The 17,903-nt window shown below is 31.4% G+C and overlaps 1 protein-coding gene across 1 annotated transcript in view; it reads left to right on the forward strand.

The window, feature by feature from the left end:
* Window positions 1-13,785, forward strand: part of LOC149193851 (uncharacterized) — a 54,433-nt gene extending 40,648 nt beyond the window's left edge. Inside the window, exons 2-4 of the mRNA XM_089407455.1 lie at window positions 9,756-10,979; window positions 11,460-11,526; window positions 11,633-13,785. Of these exons, the coding sequence (XP_089263581.1) occupies window positions 9,756-10,979; window positions 11,460-11,526; window positions 11,633-13,785 (3,444 nt within the window). The remainder of the gene's footprint in view (window positions 1-9,755; window positions 10,980-11,459; window positions 11,527-11,632) is intronic.
* The last annotated feature ends 4,118 nt before the right edge of the window (window positions 13,786-17,903 follow it).

Genomic DNA, 17,903 nt, shown 5'->3' on the forward strand with positions numbered 1-17,903 from the left:
GACTTATTTTTCGAAAAAAATGTATCATAATATATGGATATTATAAATCACATTTATATACTCATATTAATGGACATAACTAAGTACAAGTCAATAATATAATTCTAGCTCAAGTGATGATTTCAGTTTATTTAAAATATGAATTTACAAAAAAATGACTTTAAATAATGAAATTAGATGCCTTACAACTCAAAAAGTTCAATGACATAATTCATCCATGATTGTGTCTAATCAAACCTTGATAATCCACTTATCAATTATTATCATCATATATATGTTTTTTTAAGAAATGCAAAATTATTTAGAATACATTTTTATCTCAAAAATTACATATCAAATTTATGCACTCATATTAGTGCATTTTATATGTAAACAATGAATAACTCACTTTGTACATTGTTGATTTTCAATATGATATGATTGCAGTTACAACCATTAATTGATTCAAGCATATAAATTTATGAAAACTATCGATTGAGAAATCACATATCTTATGCTTCAAAAATATCAAATCATTTACCCATGACACATTTCTCATTAGCCTTACTAGTGAATTATGCATTGTGAATAGTGAATATTGCACATAACATTTATCAAGTAAATTATTATAATTTCTTTAGTAAGAATAGCACCTTTGTTTGCAAGTATTTTATTACAAGGCCTTCAACAACATTCATCCTTTTGTAGATCATCATATTAACTTGATTCAATATTAAAATAATTTTAGTAATTTCAAACCAATTAGAGATCATGAATAGGTCAAACATGTGGTTGTTATGTACAATAGTATCAATACACAAAAGGAGTGTGAAATCAAATTGTTAGAAGAAATTGATTTAAGCTAGATCATATTAATATGGCAACTCTAACCCCCTTTCCCCCAACCTACGGGGGATTTGTTGATTGAATGATGGTGATGTGAAGATCTTATTATAAATGACAATGATAAGTGTCCCTTGCATTTCTTTGAAGCTAGTCTACTAAAACCTTAGTAAAATGTTCTTGTGCTCAATTTCCTACGGTCCCTATGTGCCTTTATGAACCACCAATGAGGGGGTCATCATTCATCTTCATAGCATGCAGACATCCACTATAAAAGTTATACATTGTTGATCTAGGTATTTCAAGAAAGTTAGGCACCATTGATCTATCTCCACTCAAATCCAAGTACATCAAATGAGAGTTCTTAAATGGGTATTCAAGTCATTCCATTATGATGGACAATGTCACAAATTGAAGTAAACAAGAAACTTTAGTGGTGACTTCTTGTAAGTAGTGGAGGCAAGGGTTTTCAAATATTAGCACAGTTGATGGCAGTGTGGATATTAATCTCTCCTTGTCAACAGTGTCAAAACCAGTAATAGTGTCAATGTAATTTTAGTGTCAACCAACTGTATGGAAAACCACGATTGATCATTACTTTCACTAAGAAGAGAAAATGATAAGTATTTTTAATGGGGAAGAAATATGTGTGAAACATAACTCATGTATTTTAGTTGAAATTTATATAAGTCCCCGTGTTCTTTAATTATTAAATACGTAATGTAAATACAAATAAATTATCATTAAGGTATTCATTTTGAATATTAAATATGTATTAGAAGGCATTCATATATGACACTTGATTTTTCATGTACTCTGAATAAACCACTTAAAGTTTATTATCAATTAATTCTAATTAGTTTTGTATAAGATATATCTTTACTTACATTAATATCTTTATTTCAAAAATAAATTAAAATTATAAACTTATATGAATACATATAACTAAATAAAATTCAATAAATAACTTTTGAGTCTTGTTGGATTCTATGAGATTATTTTAAGTACCAATAGTTTATTTAAGAATTGAAATCTACAAAATGTTAATATTGATGGGAAAAGCATGTCATATGGTGAAAAAAGTTTAAAGGCGTCGATTTATGGCCCATATCTTGAATGAGCTTAAATAGTCTACTTAATGCTCATGGTGAAGTCATTAATCCATGTTTTATTAGAAAATCCATTTTCTTTACGTGGTTTTTTTATTCTAGAAATAACAATTTCACATTTATACATTCATATTAAACCACATGATAGTTAAATAAAAATCAATTAGTGGTTTCTTGACTTATTGACTTATATGACATGATTTCATATAGGAATAATTGATTTAATAATGCATAGTTAGAAAAAATTGTCAATTCAAAATAGAATAAACCAGTTACAACTCATAAATAATTGATTTTAAATTATTAATTTTCTAAATATATATATATATATATATATATATATATATATATATATATATATATATATACTTACATTGAGATCTTTATTTCAAAAATAAATTCCATTTACACATACATACATACTAAATATAATTTAATACATACTCATCTTGTTGGTTTCTATGAGATTATTTCAATTACAAATAATTTATTTAAGAATTGAAATTTACGAAATGTTAATAAAGGTGGGAAAATCAAATACCATATGTTGCATAAAGTTTAAATACATTTATTTATGACTTGTACCTTTAAATAACTTTAACAATCTACTTAACATTCATTACCAATTAATTATTCCATGTGTTGTTGGGAAAAACATTTCATATTACATGGAGTTTTATTTTTAAAAAAAAGTGTCACATTTACACACTTAGACCACTTAAAACTCATTATCAATTAATTATAATTTGTTTTGTAAAATTCATTATATATATATATATTATATATATTTATATATATATATATATATATATATATATATATATATATATATATATATATATATATATATATATATATATATATATATATATATATATATATATATATATATATATATATATATATACTTACATTAAGAGTTACATTTAGAAAATGCATCACATTTATGAACTTCTATTAATGCATATAGCCAAATAGAATTCTTCAACTCATATTCGATTCTATGAAATTATTTAAACCACAAATAAAATATTTAAGAAATGAAAATGAAAAAATGATAATATGGATTAGAAAATCAATGTCTTATGGTGCAAAAAAGTTTAAATACAACCATATTTTACCCATCTCTTTAATGGGTCTAGATGGTTCACTTAACACATTGTTAATTAATTATTCCATGTTTTATTAAAAAGAGAATTTTGTTTTTCATGGAGTTTTGTTTCAAAACAATATAATATGAGATTAATCAAATCTTAATAAATTCCATGATATACAAATAAAAGTCAATACATGGATTCCTTATAAAATTAAATGAGATGAGATGATTGCATATACAAATAGGTGATTTAATAATATATGAAAAAATATATGGGTTAAAAATTGAATGCCCTACAATTTAACGAGTAGTGTTCACTTATGAACCATCACCCATTAAGCCTAAGTAGTCCACTTAATACTTATTATCAAGAAATTAAAAGATGTATTTTTCGAAAAATTGCATCATAGTATACTCATATTGATGGACATAACTAAGTATAAGTCAATAATATAATTCTAACTCAAGTGATATGATTTCAATTTATTTAAAATACTAATTTACAAAAAAATGACTTTAAATAATGAAATTAGATGCCTTACAGTTCAAAAAGTTCAATGACATAATTCATTTGTGATAGTGTCTAATCAAACTTGATAATCCACTTATATATCATTATCATCATGTATATGTTTTTTTAAGAAATGCAAAATTATTTAAAATATATTTTTTATCTCAAAAATTACATGTTACATTTATGCACTTATATTAGTGCATTTTATATGTAAACAATGAATAACTGACTTTGTGCCTTGTTGATTTTCAATATGATATGATTGTAGTTACAACCATTAGTTGATTTAAGCATATACATTTATGAAAACTATCGATTGAAAAATCACATATCTTATGCTTCAAAAAGATCAAATCATTTACCTATGACACATTTATCATTAGCCTTAATAGTGAATAATGCATTGTGAATAGTGAATAATGCACATAACATTTATCAAGTAAATTATTATAATTTCTTTAGTAAGAATAACACCTTTGTTTGCAAGGAGTTCTATTTAAAAACTTATATTTCACATTTATATATGATTATTGATACATATAAGTAAACATAAGTCATTAACAATAACATGCCTTGATGGTTCATGTAAGATAATTTGAATGGCAAACAATTCATTTAAGAACACACGCACGCGTGCACACACATCTTAGAAAAAAATCGATACAACAAAGTCATTTCAAAAACAATTATAAATAATAAGAAATATACATATTAATATAATTGACATCCCATATATTTCAAAAAATATAAAATCATACAAATTGATTCAACAAAAACTATGTCCAAAATGTATTGAAAAATTTGGAATGTACTTTTCAAAAAATTTATGAAGGAAAATATCTTCCATCAACTACAATGAAGTACATGTTCTATTGAACATTCGAATGTACTCATGTTTTTTTTTGATACGATGAAGTGTCTTAAGAAAGGGGAATAAAACTTGTGGAAGCCACATATCTTGCTCTTTTCCTGTATATGATTTTATCAAGATGTGGTTTGATCGATATTCGATGAATTGAGAAGTATGCTTTTTTGTATCTATTAGCAATACATTTGATTCTTCATAACTATCTCCATATTGGGACCACACATCAATCAACTTTTTCTCATAAAATTGTCTTTTTCTCCCCGCTTCCAATTTTGTTTGCCAATGACAATGAGACCTGTCCCATGCAAATTTAAATTCCTCTATATCAATATTTGATTTTTCAAGTACTTTTCGGATGTACTTGTCAGTGGCATTTATTGTCCATATTGAGACATCATAATTTCTTAAGGAATATTTTAATACTTCTGACTGAAAAGGCCTTAAAAAAGGACCTATCACCAAACTGCCAATCTAGTTCTCTTTGGATATGAAAATTTTGTTCATCTTTGGTGTATGATTGGAAGAATACTCCTCCCATTTCAAATATCAACAACATCTTCTGACTTGTAGTAATGCTCATCTGCATCTGCACTGTAACCACATGTATGATATTAACATATCTTCACTTCAACACTTCATTGCTTAAGGACATAAAAACCTATCATTTTAAAAATGATGTTAATATTTATTATGAATTATTTCCATTTGTATGCTAAGGTAATTTTACAATGAGTTCATAGTATCACAAAATACAAAAACAATTGCCCCATTAAAATGAACAAACAAATAATATGTTTACTTTATACATACAACCTAATACCTTTATTTAATTTGTATGGAATACAAGTCTTATAAGAATGCATTGAACCACCATTTAAATCAATGATTTTAAGACTTATAATGATTTATTTAATTGCAATTGAAAAATATAATTAAAATGGTCTAGTGCAAGTAAACAAACTAATTATATATTATTTTTCACATACAATATAATACAATTTCTAAATTTCAAACCTAATTATTATATGTTAATTTATAGAGTTTCCACCTTAGTTTATTTTGGTGCTTCTTTTAGTACAAATTGTATGTTTATTGTTGGTGCTACATACAACTTAATATAGTTTTTCAACTTATATGGAATAAAAGAGGTTATAAGAATGCAATGGGTCATCCTTCACATTACTAATTTATAAGAGGTATAACACTAACTTAAACCATATTTATAGTAAATAATTGTAATGATCTAATTAAAACAAATAGAACAGTGATCTAGTAATTTTACATACAATGTAATCCACTGTAAAAAAATATAGCATGGGAAATTTTGATATGAAAACATTAAATGACCATTCATCTCACCAAAAATAAAGAAAATAAAAATATTTTATTTCTGGTAATGACAAACCAAATCAACAATTCTTTTATTAGTGTTGTGAAATAAAAATAACAATTCATGATGTCAAACATATAATAGCATGAAATAGACATCAATAATCTTAAGGTAATTCTTAATGTAATTGAACATCCTTCAAAATAGCTCGCACATCCGTAGCCTTGTTGAGTTTATGCAATATTCTCCATAGCCCATCGATCAACCAATTATCCCCTTGATTTGCTCCAATGAATGGAGGGGCAAGAATCACATTTTCTTTTGGATTCCCTTTAACTCTCTCAATTAAACAATCAACTATAATAGTATTGGTTGCGTCATATTGGGTATGCATTTCCCACACTTTTTTCAATGATTTAGTGTGTATAACTTTCGTTGGATTGTCAATGACCTTATGTCCCTTTTGTGGTTTACAGTATGAAGCAGTCCACTTAAACAAAAGTTTATCTTGTAATGTTTCTGAAACCAACTTTTTTAGAGATCTTGGTGTGCTTTGTTTCAAAGCTGTCGTCCAAATTGAAATTTCAAGAGATTCATTTTTGAAACACATTTCAAAAAATGATTTTGCATGTGGATGAATCCAAAATAATTTTTTCTCTATTGTGTAATCAGCATCAGCTCCCATTTTCTCAATATGCCCTTTGTTTGTTGCTTCATCATCGATGCTATGATAAAAAATGTCTTTTAGTTGAAAAATAACTAGTTTCTTTTCAATTATCTTGGCTGCAACACAATGGAAAATAATCTAGTCAAACCATTTTATTCAAGTTACAAAAATTACTAAGAAAATTGTTGAAATGATACACTTACCTTGAGAGGTTTTTGCGCTTTTTATAGATAAAACAGTAACTTCTTTTATCATCTTGATAGAACCTGGAGTAAACATATTAAACCTTCAATCAAATACCAATTGTACTTCCTATTAAACCTTCAATCAAATACCAATACCAAGAAAAACATTAGTAATACAACCTTTAAAAAGAAAAACACACAAACACACCTTTAACATTATTTTGATTATTAATTTTATCTTTTTTATTTGTTCCTATAATAATAATATACAACGTTATGGTAGTTACAAGAATTAGAGTTTGAAGAATAATAAGATAAAAATAAGACAAGTTATAAGTATCTGATATGACATTATCTTCATATTTGTAACATTGCACCTCATCATCATCTTTGTTACATTTAGCTGTCTCCAAATTAAACATATAAAATATTTTGAATTGTGAAAATGAATAGAATCATTAAATAATAAGGAAAACAAGTGGACAAATTATAAGTACATGATGTTATATTTTTTTCTTCGTTAAAGTTTTGTTTAACTTTCATTTGATCAATGTCTTGGTTCTCCTTGCTTGTTGCTATAATAAACATAAAAAATGTTATAAATTGTGACGATGAACAAAATTCATTAAACAACTATACAAAAAAAGAATCATCTATAATCATCCATAATAATATATTGGTCTTGATTGTAGTTTTTTGAGACAGTCCCCTGGTCATTATATTCATTCTCTTTATTTCCAACTACAATCAACATATGAAATGATATGAATCACCATAATAAAAATAATAATTTAGAATAATAATAAAATAAATAAAAATGATAGAGTTATGTTGATTAATACCCATTTCTATCTCCATCGTTCCATGGTCATTGTCTTGATTAATTCCATTGATCTCATAATTCCCTGTAATAGTCATCAAAAAATGTTAGGAATAAGGAAATTAAATAAATTGAAAAATTATCAAGAGCAAAAGCCAAAAAAATTATGTACCTAGTATGATAACTTCTTCCTCTCCTCCTTCTCCTCCTATTTCCATCTCTATACTTTTTTCAACATCATGAGCACTATGTTGACTATTTTTTTGCTTCCCACTTTCATCATTTTCTCTTTTAGAATCTCCATCATTAATTATTTTAGTAAACACTTTGGATGTACCAATCAAACCATTTTATTCATGTTACAAAAATTACTAAAAAAATTGTTGAAACGATACACTTACCTTGAAAGGTTTTCGCGCTATTTATAGATGAAACAATAATTTCTTTTATCATCTTGATAGAACCTGGAGTAAACATATTAAACATTCAATCAAATACCCATTGTACTTCCTATTAAACCTTCATTCAAATACCAATGCCAAGAAAAACATTAGTAATGCAACATTTAAAAAGAAAGAAACACACACACACACACACCTTTAACATTATTTTGATTGTTTGTTTTATATTTTTTATTTGTTCCTATAATAAAAATATACAACGTTAAGGTAGTTACAAGAATTAGAATTTGAAGAATAATAAGATAAACAATAAGACAAGTTATAAGTAGCTGATATGACATTATCTTCATATTCGTAACATTGCACATCATCATCATCTTTGTTACCTTTAGCTGTCTCCAAATTAAACATATAAAATATTTTGAATTGTGAAAATAAATAGAATCATTAAATAATAAGGAAAGCAAGTGGATAAATTATAAGTACCTGATGTTATATTTTGTTCTTGATTAAAGTTTTGTTTAACTTTCATTTGATCAATGTCTTGGTTATCCTTGCTTGTCGCTATAATAAACATAAAAAATGTTATAAATTGTGACGATGAACAAAATTCATTAAACAACTATAGAAAAAAATAATCATCTATAATTGTCCATAATAATATTGTGGTCTTGATTGTAGTTTTGTGGGACAGTCCCTGGTCATTATATTCATTCTCTTTATTTCCAACTACAATCAACATATGAGATGATATGAATCACCATAATAAAAATAATAATTTAGCATAATAATAAAATAAATAAAAATGATAGAGTTATGTTGATTAATACCCATTTCTATCTCCATCGTGCCATGGTCATTGTCTTGATTAATTCCATTCATCTCATAATTCCCTGTAATAGTCATCCAAAAATGTTATGAATAATGAAATTAAATAAATTGAAAAATTATCAAGAGCAAAATCCAATAAAATTATGTACCTGTTATGATAACTTCTTCCTCTCCTCCTTCTCCTCCTATTTCCATCTCTATACTTTTTTCAACGTCATGAGCACTATGTTGATTATTTCTTTGCTTCCCACTTTCATCATTCTCTATTTTAGAATCTCCATCATTAATTATTTTAGTAAACACTTTGACAATTAAGAAATATGAACAAAATATTATCAAAAGTATTATAAAAAAAAAGAATGAATTGTAGTACCTGAATTTTCAAAGAAGTTAATGGATCCTAGATTTGATAGTTGAAAAGATTTGTAAGTATATAACATGATTGTCCTTTGTGTCTCTGTTTGCACAACACATGAAATTATTCTTCCATATGTACAACAGGCCTTGATTAAATTTGTCCCCACATAAAGAGAAATGACCACTTTTGCATCACTACATTGTTGGTGTTTTTGCAATAAATCCATCCATAAATCATAATCTCTCTCATTTTCATCGAATGTGTCTTCAAATGTGTGAGAGTATTTGATAGCCTCCAAAATTTTTAATTATGAAGTATAGAAATGTATAGTAAGAACTATATCATAACTATAATTGTTTTGGGACTTATATTCATAAATGCCACTAGTCATTTTATATTCATAAATGCCACCTGTCCGACACTACAACCTCATATCTCACAGTAAAAGACTTGCAAGTCACCAGCCTATCCCGGAAACGGTTGGTGGTCTCTATCCTGAGTCGTCGAAAAGTCACCTAAAAAAAGGTAGAGGGAGAAAATCTCTTCTATCTAAAGAACAAGTTAAGGAAAAATTTGATGTAGCAGATGGTAAACAAATGTCGATCCCTGGGGCGCTTAGAGTAGCAAAACCCCCTGAGACAGTTATCAAATGATCTGTCTTTCTTGGAACTGTAGGGGGTTGCCTAGTAAACCCAAGAAACTAGCTCTAAAAGATTTAATCTCCCGCCACAACCCGGATATGGTCTTTCTCCAGGAAACTCTGGGCAATAGTGTTGATGTTGAATCCTCGCTCTGTTCTCTATTTGCGAGTTGGGTCTTCACTGCTCTGGATGCTTTCGGCCATTCAGGTGGTCTTGTTATTGGTTTTAAAAAGGGAAGATTAAAGGTTTTAAATTCCTGGGGTCTGTCCCATGCTCTTGGGTTGGAGATCCTTTCACCCGATTTTGATCCGCCTTTTCTGGTCATCAATGTGTATGGTCCCTGTCAGGGCCGGGCATCCTTCTGGAATGATTTCCTCTCGAAAGAGCTGTTAAAAAACAAAAGGTTGCTAATAGGGGGAGACCTAAATTTTTCTTTGGGGATGGCTGAAGCCTGGGGGCCCAATGCAAGGGAAGATCCTCTGGCCGATTTTTTCCTAAAAGCCTTTCAGACTCATAATTTGATAGATGTTAACATAATAAAGGAAAAACCGACCTGGAGAAATAGAAGAACGGGAGAGGAGAGAATTGCTAAAAGACTGGACCATTTTCTTATAAATGAGTCGCTGGCTTCATACATCCCTCTCTTCAGACAATGGGTTGGTGATGGGGGAAACTCAGACCATTTCCCTATTTACCTTGAGTTCTCCAAGACCCCTCCCAAGCCGGCTTCTCCTTTCAAGTTCAATGCTACCTGGCTTCAGGAGGAGTCCTTTCTTCAGATGTTCAGGAATACTTGGAGGCATCTGGGTTCTACCCCTCTGGAAAACGAAGGAGCTCATTTTATGGAGAATTTAAAAAGGCTGAAGAGGGCAACCATTGAATGGGCTGCAGACAGAAAGAGGAAATCAAATGAGGAATTGGTCAGAATTGAGGAGGCTCTAAGTGCTTTAGAAGATCCTGATGCTGATGCTTACATCTCACAAGAGGCGAAAGAAAGAATATTGGGGTTAGAAAAGAGCAGAGCCAAGATTCTTCTGGACAAAGAAGAGGAATGGAGGTTGAAAAGTAGGGCTATTTGGCTGAAAGCGGGGGATGAAAATACAAAATTTTTCCATAATTATGCAAAGGGGCGGAAAAATGCAAATACTATTTGGAAATTAAAGGACGATGACGGAAGGGAGCACTCCACTTTTGAGGCTGTATCAAATTTGGGGAAGAGTCATTTCCAATCCCTTTTTGCTGACCAAGGGGGAATTTCTATAGCCGAAATCATTCGAACTGCTCAAGCTTTCCCTCGCTTTGTGGAGGAGGAGGAAGCAGAAAATCTTTTTAGAGAAGTAACTAAGGAGGAAGTAGAAAATGTCATAAAATCAATGCCAAAAGACAAAAGTCCAGGCCCGGATGGCTGGACCATAGAGCTGTTTACTCATTTCTTTGAGCAGATTGGTGATGAGCTAACAGATGTTGTGGAGGAGTCAAGGAAAAAAGGAGAAATATATGGTCCATTTAACGCAACCTTTATAGCCCTCATCCCGAATAAAGAGGATCCGGAATCCTTCGAAGATTTCAGACCCATCTCTCTCTGCAATACTATCTTCAAGATCATAGCAAAAAATCATAGCGGTCCGCCTAAAGCCTATTCTATCAGTTTGTATATCCAACGAGCAATTTGGATTTCTGGATGGTCGACAAATTCATGAAGCCATTGGGGTGGCCCAGGAAACCATCCACAACATTAGACAAGAAAAGAAAAAAGGGGCGGTGCTAAAATTGGATCTGTCCAAAGCCTATGACAGGATTAGTTGGTCATATCTCAGATTGTTATTGACTCACCTCGGCTTCAAGGTGGAGTTCATAAATTCGATAATGGGATGTATTTCAAATGTATGTTTTGCTGTTTTGATTAACGGGGCTGCATCCCAATTTTTCAAAAGTTAGCGAGGTTTGAGACAAGGATGCCCTCTCTCTCCCTTGCTTTTTCTTCTGGCAGCTGAAGGGCTCAACAGATTGATCACAAAAGCCAAGAGAGCAGGTTTGATTACAGGTTTGGAAGTAGCTGTAAATCTTTTCATAACCCATCTCCTATTTGTTGATGATATTTTATTGTTTACAAATGGAAATATAAATGAACTAAAAGCGCTCAAAGACATTCTTGATATATTTCTGAAAGCTACAGGGCTCCAAATAAATCCCAGGAAGTCACATCTTATTATGGAAGCTTTCTCCAAGCAAGAGGAGATCTTGATCACATCATACTTGCCCTTTGAAATCTGCAGTATGGATCAGCCTTTCAAGTATCTGGGATTTTGGTTAAAGCCGTCTGCATACCGAAAGCAGGACTGGAACTGGCTGGTGGCTAAAATCGAACAAAGGATCTCCCACTGGAGCTTCAAATGGCTTTCAAGGGCAGGCAGGCTAACTCTGTTAAACTCTGTCCTCCAGGCCATTCCGGTTTTTTGGGCTGCTTTGACCTGGATCCCAAAAGGAGTTCTTCATAAAATCAAAACAATTTGTAGAAGATTTCTGTGGTCGGGAGCCAAAGAAGATTCAGTCCTTCCCTGGGTAGCTTGGGATAAGATCGCTAGACCAAAGGAATGGGGGGGATGGGGCATCAATCAACTCATGGATTTTAGTCAATCTCTGGCAGCAAAATCAGGATGGCGAATTATAAAAGCAGAGAACCTTTGGACCAGAGTGGTCAAAAGAAAGTACATTGACCCAGTCCCGCTGGAAGATTGGATTCGGAGTCCAAACAAAAAAGGTAGGAACTGCTCGGTAATCTGGAAGGCCACTTCAGAGGCATTCAAAATTATTGAACAAGGACTTGCTTGGCAGGTGGGGAATGGAGAAAATCTACGGATTGGCAGGGATCCGTGGGTTGGGTGCAATGACCTTTTTGCACTATCCCCTGGTCTCCTCGCTCATCTAGATTCAAAGGGAATCCACAGGTTAAGTCAGATAGCAAACATGGAATTATATTCCATTTGGGGTCAGGAATGGAAATCTGTAGAGGAGCTGGGTATTGATCCCACCTGGAGAATCGAATGGCAGGCCTTCACACAGGAACTTAAGTGGTCAAATGTCAGAATAAAGGATCATCCAGACTCCCTAGTGTGGGCTCATGCTGAGACTGGATTATACTCCCCAAAGGCTGGCTATAATTTCCTGATGAAGAGGAAGGGTTGGGATCCTCCTGTTTGGTGGGCAAAGCCTCTGTTCAAACTGAAATGCCCCAAAAAAGCTAGAATTTTTCTCTGGTGTGCGCTTAAAAGAAAGATACCTACTTGGGAAATCCTTCAAGCTCGGTTCAAGCAGGGGCCGAGCAGATGTCCCTTATGTCTATTAGCTTCGGAATCCATTACACACTTATTTGTGGAGTGCCCCTTCACAAGAAAAGTCTGGGAAGAAACAAAAAAGATTCTGAACATAAACTCCAGATGGGAAGGGGGAGATCTCACTGCAGCTTGGGAATTTTGGTGGTCCAACTATCCCGAGAAGAATCTGAGGAATCTTCCTCCTATTCTCTGCTGGGGCATTCGGATAGCCCGGAATCGAAGTATATTCAATGAACAAGCAACCCCGGTGCAGGTAATTGCTATCCAAAGCTTAGCCATCCTTGCTAGCATACCTGAGCCGGAAGGCCCTACATCCACAAACCTGCAGAAAGAAATCCTGATTAGAGAAGGCATCCCCTGGGCTTTCTTTGACGGGGCAGCTCAAAACGACTATACTGGAGCCGGAATTATTATCCATCTTAGTCCTTCACATTCGCTTAAAGCCTCAGTGGGTCTCGGGATGGGCACTAATAACTTTGCCGAACTATCAGCTTTAAAACTTCTCCTTTGCTGGCTCATTCATAGACAGGTCCTCACAGTTCAGATTTTTGGAGATTCCTCAAATGTTGTAAACTGGGTCAATGGAAAATTTAGATGTCGAAATTATATGTTGATGCCTCTACTAGAAGAAATTCAAAATCTAAAATCTTCTTTCACTGTTTTCTCTCTTGACCATATTTACAGGGACAAAAATGATGAAGCAGACAGATATTCTAAAGAAGGTTTACAACAGGCTGTGGGTTCATGGAGGATAAAAGAGCAGGTCCAGGACCAGATCCGTGAGACGGATATGGCCCCTTACAATTAATGTTTTTTGTTTCCATGCTGAAAATGCTCCAGGATCAAATGGGCATATATGTTTGATTCTGGTGGCATATGATATGTGAACTCTTATCACACACTTTTTCATCTCTTTTTAGACTCGGAGAAGCTCATAAAAAACTTTGTTTCTTTGACAATTTGCGGGTTGTTTTCCTATAAAAGGAGACCCAGTTGTTCTAAACAGCCTTTGATATTTTTTGATATGGCTGTGACAGGCCGAGTTCAGCTGAACTTGGTGGCTTTGCTTCGCAAAAGACATGCTTGATGACATCATGGAGAAGGATGGTTTTTATCTTTCTGCCTCAGGTAGTTTTCTGCTGAATGTTTACTCATCTGCTTGTAGATTTTTTATACATATTAATAGAAAATCTCGGTTTTTTTCCTCGGAAAAAAAAAATAAAAAATAATCCAATAAAATTATGTACCTGTTATGATAACTTCTTCCTCTCCTCCTTCTCCTCCTATTTCCATCTCTATACATTTTTCAACATCATGAGCACTATGTTGATTATTTCTTTGCTTCCCACTTTCATCATTCTCTATTTTAGAATCTCCAGCATTAATTATTTTAGTAAACACTTTGACAATTAAGAAATATGAACAAAATATTATCAAAAGTATTAAAAAAAAAAGAATGAATTGTAGTACCTGAATTTTCAAAGAAGTTAATGGATCCTAGATTTGATAGTTGAAAAGATTTGTAAGTATATAACATGATTGTCCTTTGTGTCTCTGTTTGCACAACACATGAAATTATTCTTCCATATGTACAACAGGCCTTGATTAAATTTGTCCCCACATAAAGAGAAATGACCACTTTTGCATCACTACATTGTTGGTGTTTTTCTAATAAATCCATCCATAAATCATAATCTCTCTCATTTTCATCGAATGTGTCTTCAAATGTGTGAGAGTATTTGATAGCCTCCAAAATTTTTAATTATGAAGTATAGAAATGTATAGTAAGAACTATATCATAACTATAATTGTTTTGGGACTTATATTCATAAATGCCACTAGTCATTTTATAGTTGAACTTGGAGTTCTTTATGGAAATTTCCAAAGACTGGCGTACATCATTACAAAACCAAGGTTCTACTAAGAGAACTGTAGTAAAGTCATTCAACTCATTTTTTTCGATAACAAATCAGAAAAATTCAATATAATATCCCTTGTGGAATTGTTCTTTTTTCAAAGCTAGTGTATGCAAAACAATAAGGTCAGTATGTAAAACTGGTTGCAACTAACATGGAAAGGAGTGCAAAAGTGTTGACAAAAGATCAGGGCCCCAAAAATGACAACCAAATTCAAAATTGTTGTCATATTGTTGAACACTTGTCGATCCATTTATTATTCTGTCAAGGACTCCACATGCTTGCTGAGAAAGGGACTCTATCTTTGTATTACGTGTGCCTTTGACATAAGTAGAACCTTCCACCGTGTTGCAAAAATTGGTAAATATGATATCATTAATTTCATAATGCTCAAGAATGTTGAATGTGGTAAGAGTCATCTCATTCAAGTTCTGATCATGACTTTGACAATATGTTACCATTCCATCCAATATTGTTCTGTTGGTTTTCAATTTAGAACAATAATCTTTTAATTTTGTGGCATTTGATGGATGATTATGTGGAATAGAAAACCAAATGGTTCCATCCAGTAGCTTATCTGCTAATGAAGCAATTTCTTCCATGATTAATCCCTGAAGGGGCCGAAGAGTAGCTGTTGTCAAACTGTGTAGACTATTTCTCTTGTAGTTCTCAGAATCAGGTTGGCTTGGAGAACACTTTAATGTGCCTAGTTGGTAACAGTTAAAAACAGTGTCCCATTTATCCCAAATAGGTTCCTCGAGATATAAGATAATTTTTTTATCAGAAAAATTTGTAATTGGACAGTCGAAGAATGAGCACAACATTTCATCATCAACCTGATAAAATAAGAAATATAAACTAATAAGAATTCAATGTAAAAGTGAAACTAAATAAGGTGTTACAAACTAATGAGAATTCATTATAAATATGAAAAAAAATGACTTATATTATCAACTTTAGTCATTTATCTATAATAAAAATAGATACAATAATAAAACGTTAAATGTAAAAATAATTAAAACTACATACCTTATCTTCAGCCATCTTAGAACATCCAATCCTTCTTTTCTTTAATTTGTTATTGGCAATTAAGAAATGCCTTGCCGAGCGCACACAATCAATAAATGGAGTTTTGAAGAACACCTTACTTGCAGAATTTAATTGACAACAAATGTGGATCACCTTAGTGGGTTCAACTGATGGATGCAAGAATCGAGCATTACGTTTTTTATATTTTTTTTTCGCTTCTATAGATACACTATATTTAGGATTTGTTAAAATTTCTTTCACTGCTTGAATGGTGTGTTGACCATCAACTATCCAAAAATTGATATTCTTGGAATTTAGATCTGTCTCATTTATAATTTTGATAGAGTTTACCAATGGATCAGACTCATTGATGTCAAATGGAATCAGAAGAGCATCAGGTAATGAGGTTTGAAATTTTTCTAAGAATGATTTCACTAATACTTGAACATTTAAATCATCTCGTGATCTTAATTTGAACACCTTAGGAGCTACTATGCATCTTTCAACAGCCACTTTTCTACTAAAGGAGTTTGAAAATAGATAGCAATTCTTGAAGGCTTCATGAATCTCATCACATTGATTTGCAAGGTTTGTTGTCTCATATTCAACTTTCCTAGTTTTTTGAAATTCTGTAATAGGCTTGAAATCACTTTCTGTTATGTTCTCCTCCAAATCAGATAAATATACTCTTCTCAAAGCAAGTAATTGAGAATCAAGTTTACGATCTGGTATTTTATCAAGAAATTTACATTTTTGTTGTAAATGAAGAAGTACAGATGATGTTTTTTTACTTCTTACATAGCGATCTCTCAGAACAGTGGCAATGCGTTTTAAAAGATCTACGCAACTAGTTAGTCCAGATTTAGATAAGCTCTCATAGTTATCCAACTTGAACATTGAATTCTTTATCGTATTTGTTGAATCAGTACTTTAAGCTTCAATCAAATCTGGTCTAAAATTTGTATACTCCACTTGACATGAAATTAATTTTACCTCATTTTCTTTAATCATTTCCACTAGAAAGTCAATGTCATTTTCATTGCAAGCATAGCAATTAATTATTATTCCTAATATCTCTGGTTCTTTTCCATCTATTGATCCAAATAGATACATATCAGGAAACATATTCAGGGGAGCTTCTATTTGGATGTACCAGTCTTGCACAAACTCATATTTATTAGTTGTATTGTATTTTTTAATCATCTCAAAAGTAGAAGTAGAAGGTGTTATTGATACTGCCATTTGAGTTGAAAAACTTTTCTTTTTCTTAAGTGATAGTTGTAACATTTCATTTGCTTTAGGGCCGACCAATTCTGCAAATAACAACATTTTTTTTTTTCATGAATCAAAATGAAAATATAATTTCAAATATTGTCACATAAGGTTCTTTTAAATATTGAAAAATCACATAATCTAACCATTTCTAAGAGAGTGTACATAAAATATAAAACCACATACCAGTTGAAGGAGGCATCATTTGTATATCACTTTTTTTTTTTTTCTTCACTACTTTACTTCAAATTTTAGGCACACCAGATTCCACAGTTTCTAAAAAAAAAAAAATTATGGAATACATAAAATACCAAATATTATTAAACAACCTTATAATACACGATTTCCATTTACATGCACAATAATAAATGAGTACATATTTTAATGCAAGTTTACTATATGACACCAAAAGTTATCACCTGGGTAAAATTGCTAGGAAAAGAAACCACCTAATCTAACCATTTCTAAAAAAGTACAAAAAATATAAAACCACCATACCAGTTGAAGGAGGCATCGTTTGTCTATCACTTGTTTTTCTTTTTCTCTTCACTACTTTACTTCGAATTTCACGTACACCAGTTTCCACAGTTTCTAGAAAAAAAAAAGAATATGGAAGACATGAAATACCAAACATTATTAAACAACCTTATAATACATGATTTCCAGTTACACGTACAATAATAAATAAGTACATATGTTATGCAAGTTT

The sequence above is a fragment of the Pinus tabuliformis genome, chromosome 2_2 (assembly GCF_031772625.1).
Source record: "Pinus tabuliformis cultivar Carrire ecotype Pingquan chromosome 2_2, CPIR1, whole genome shotgun sequence".
Classification (NCBI taxonomy): domain Eukaryota; kingdom Viridiplantae; phylum Streptophyta; class Pinopsida; order Pinales; family Pinaceae; genus Pinus; species Pinus tabuliformis.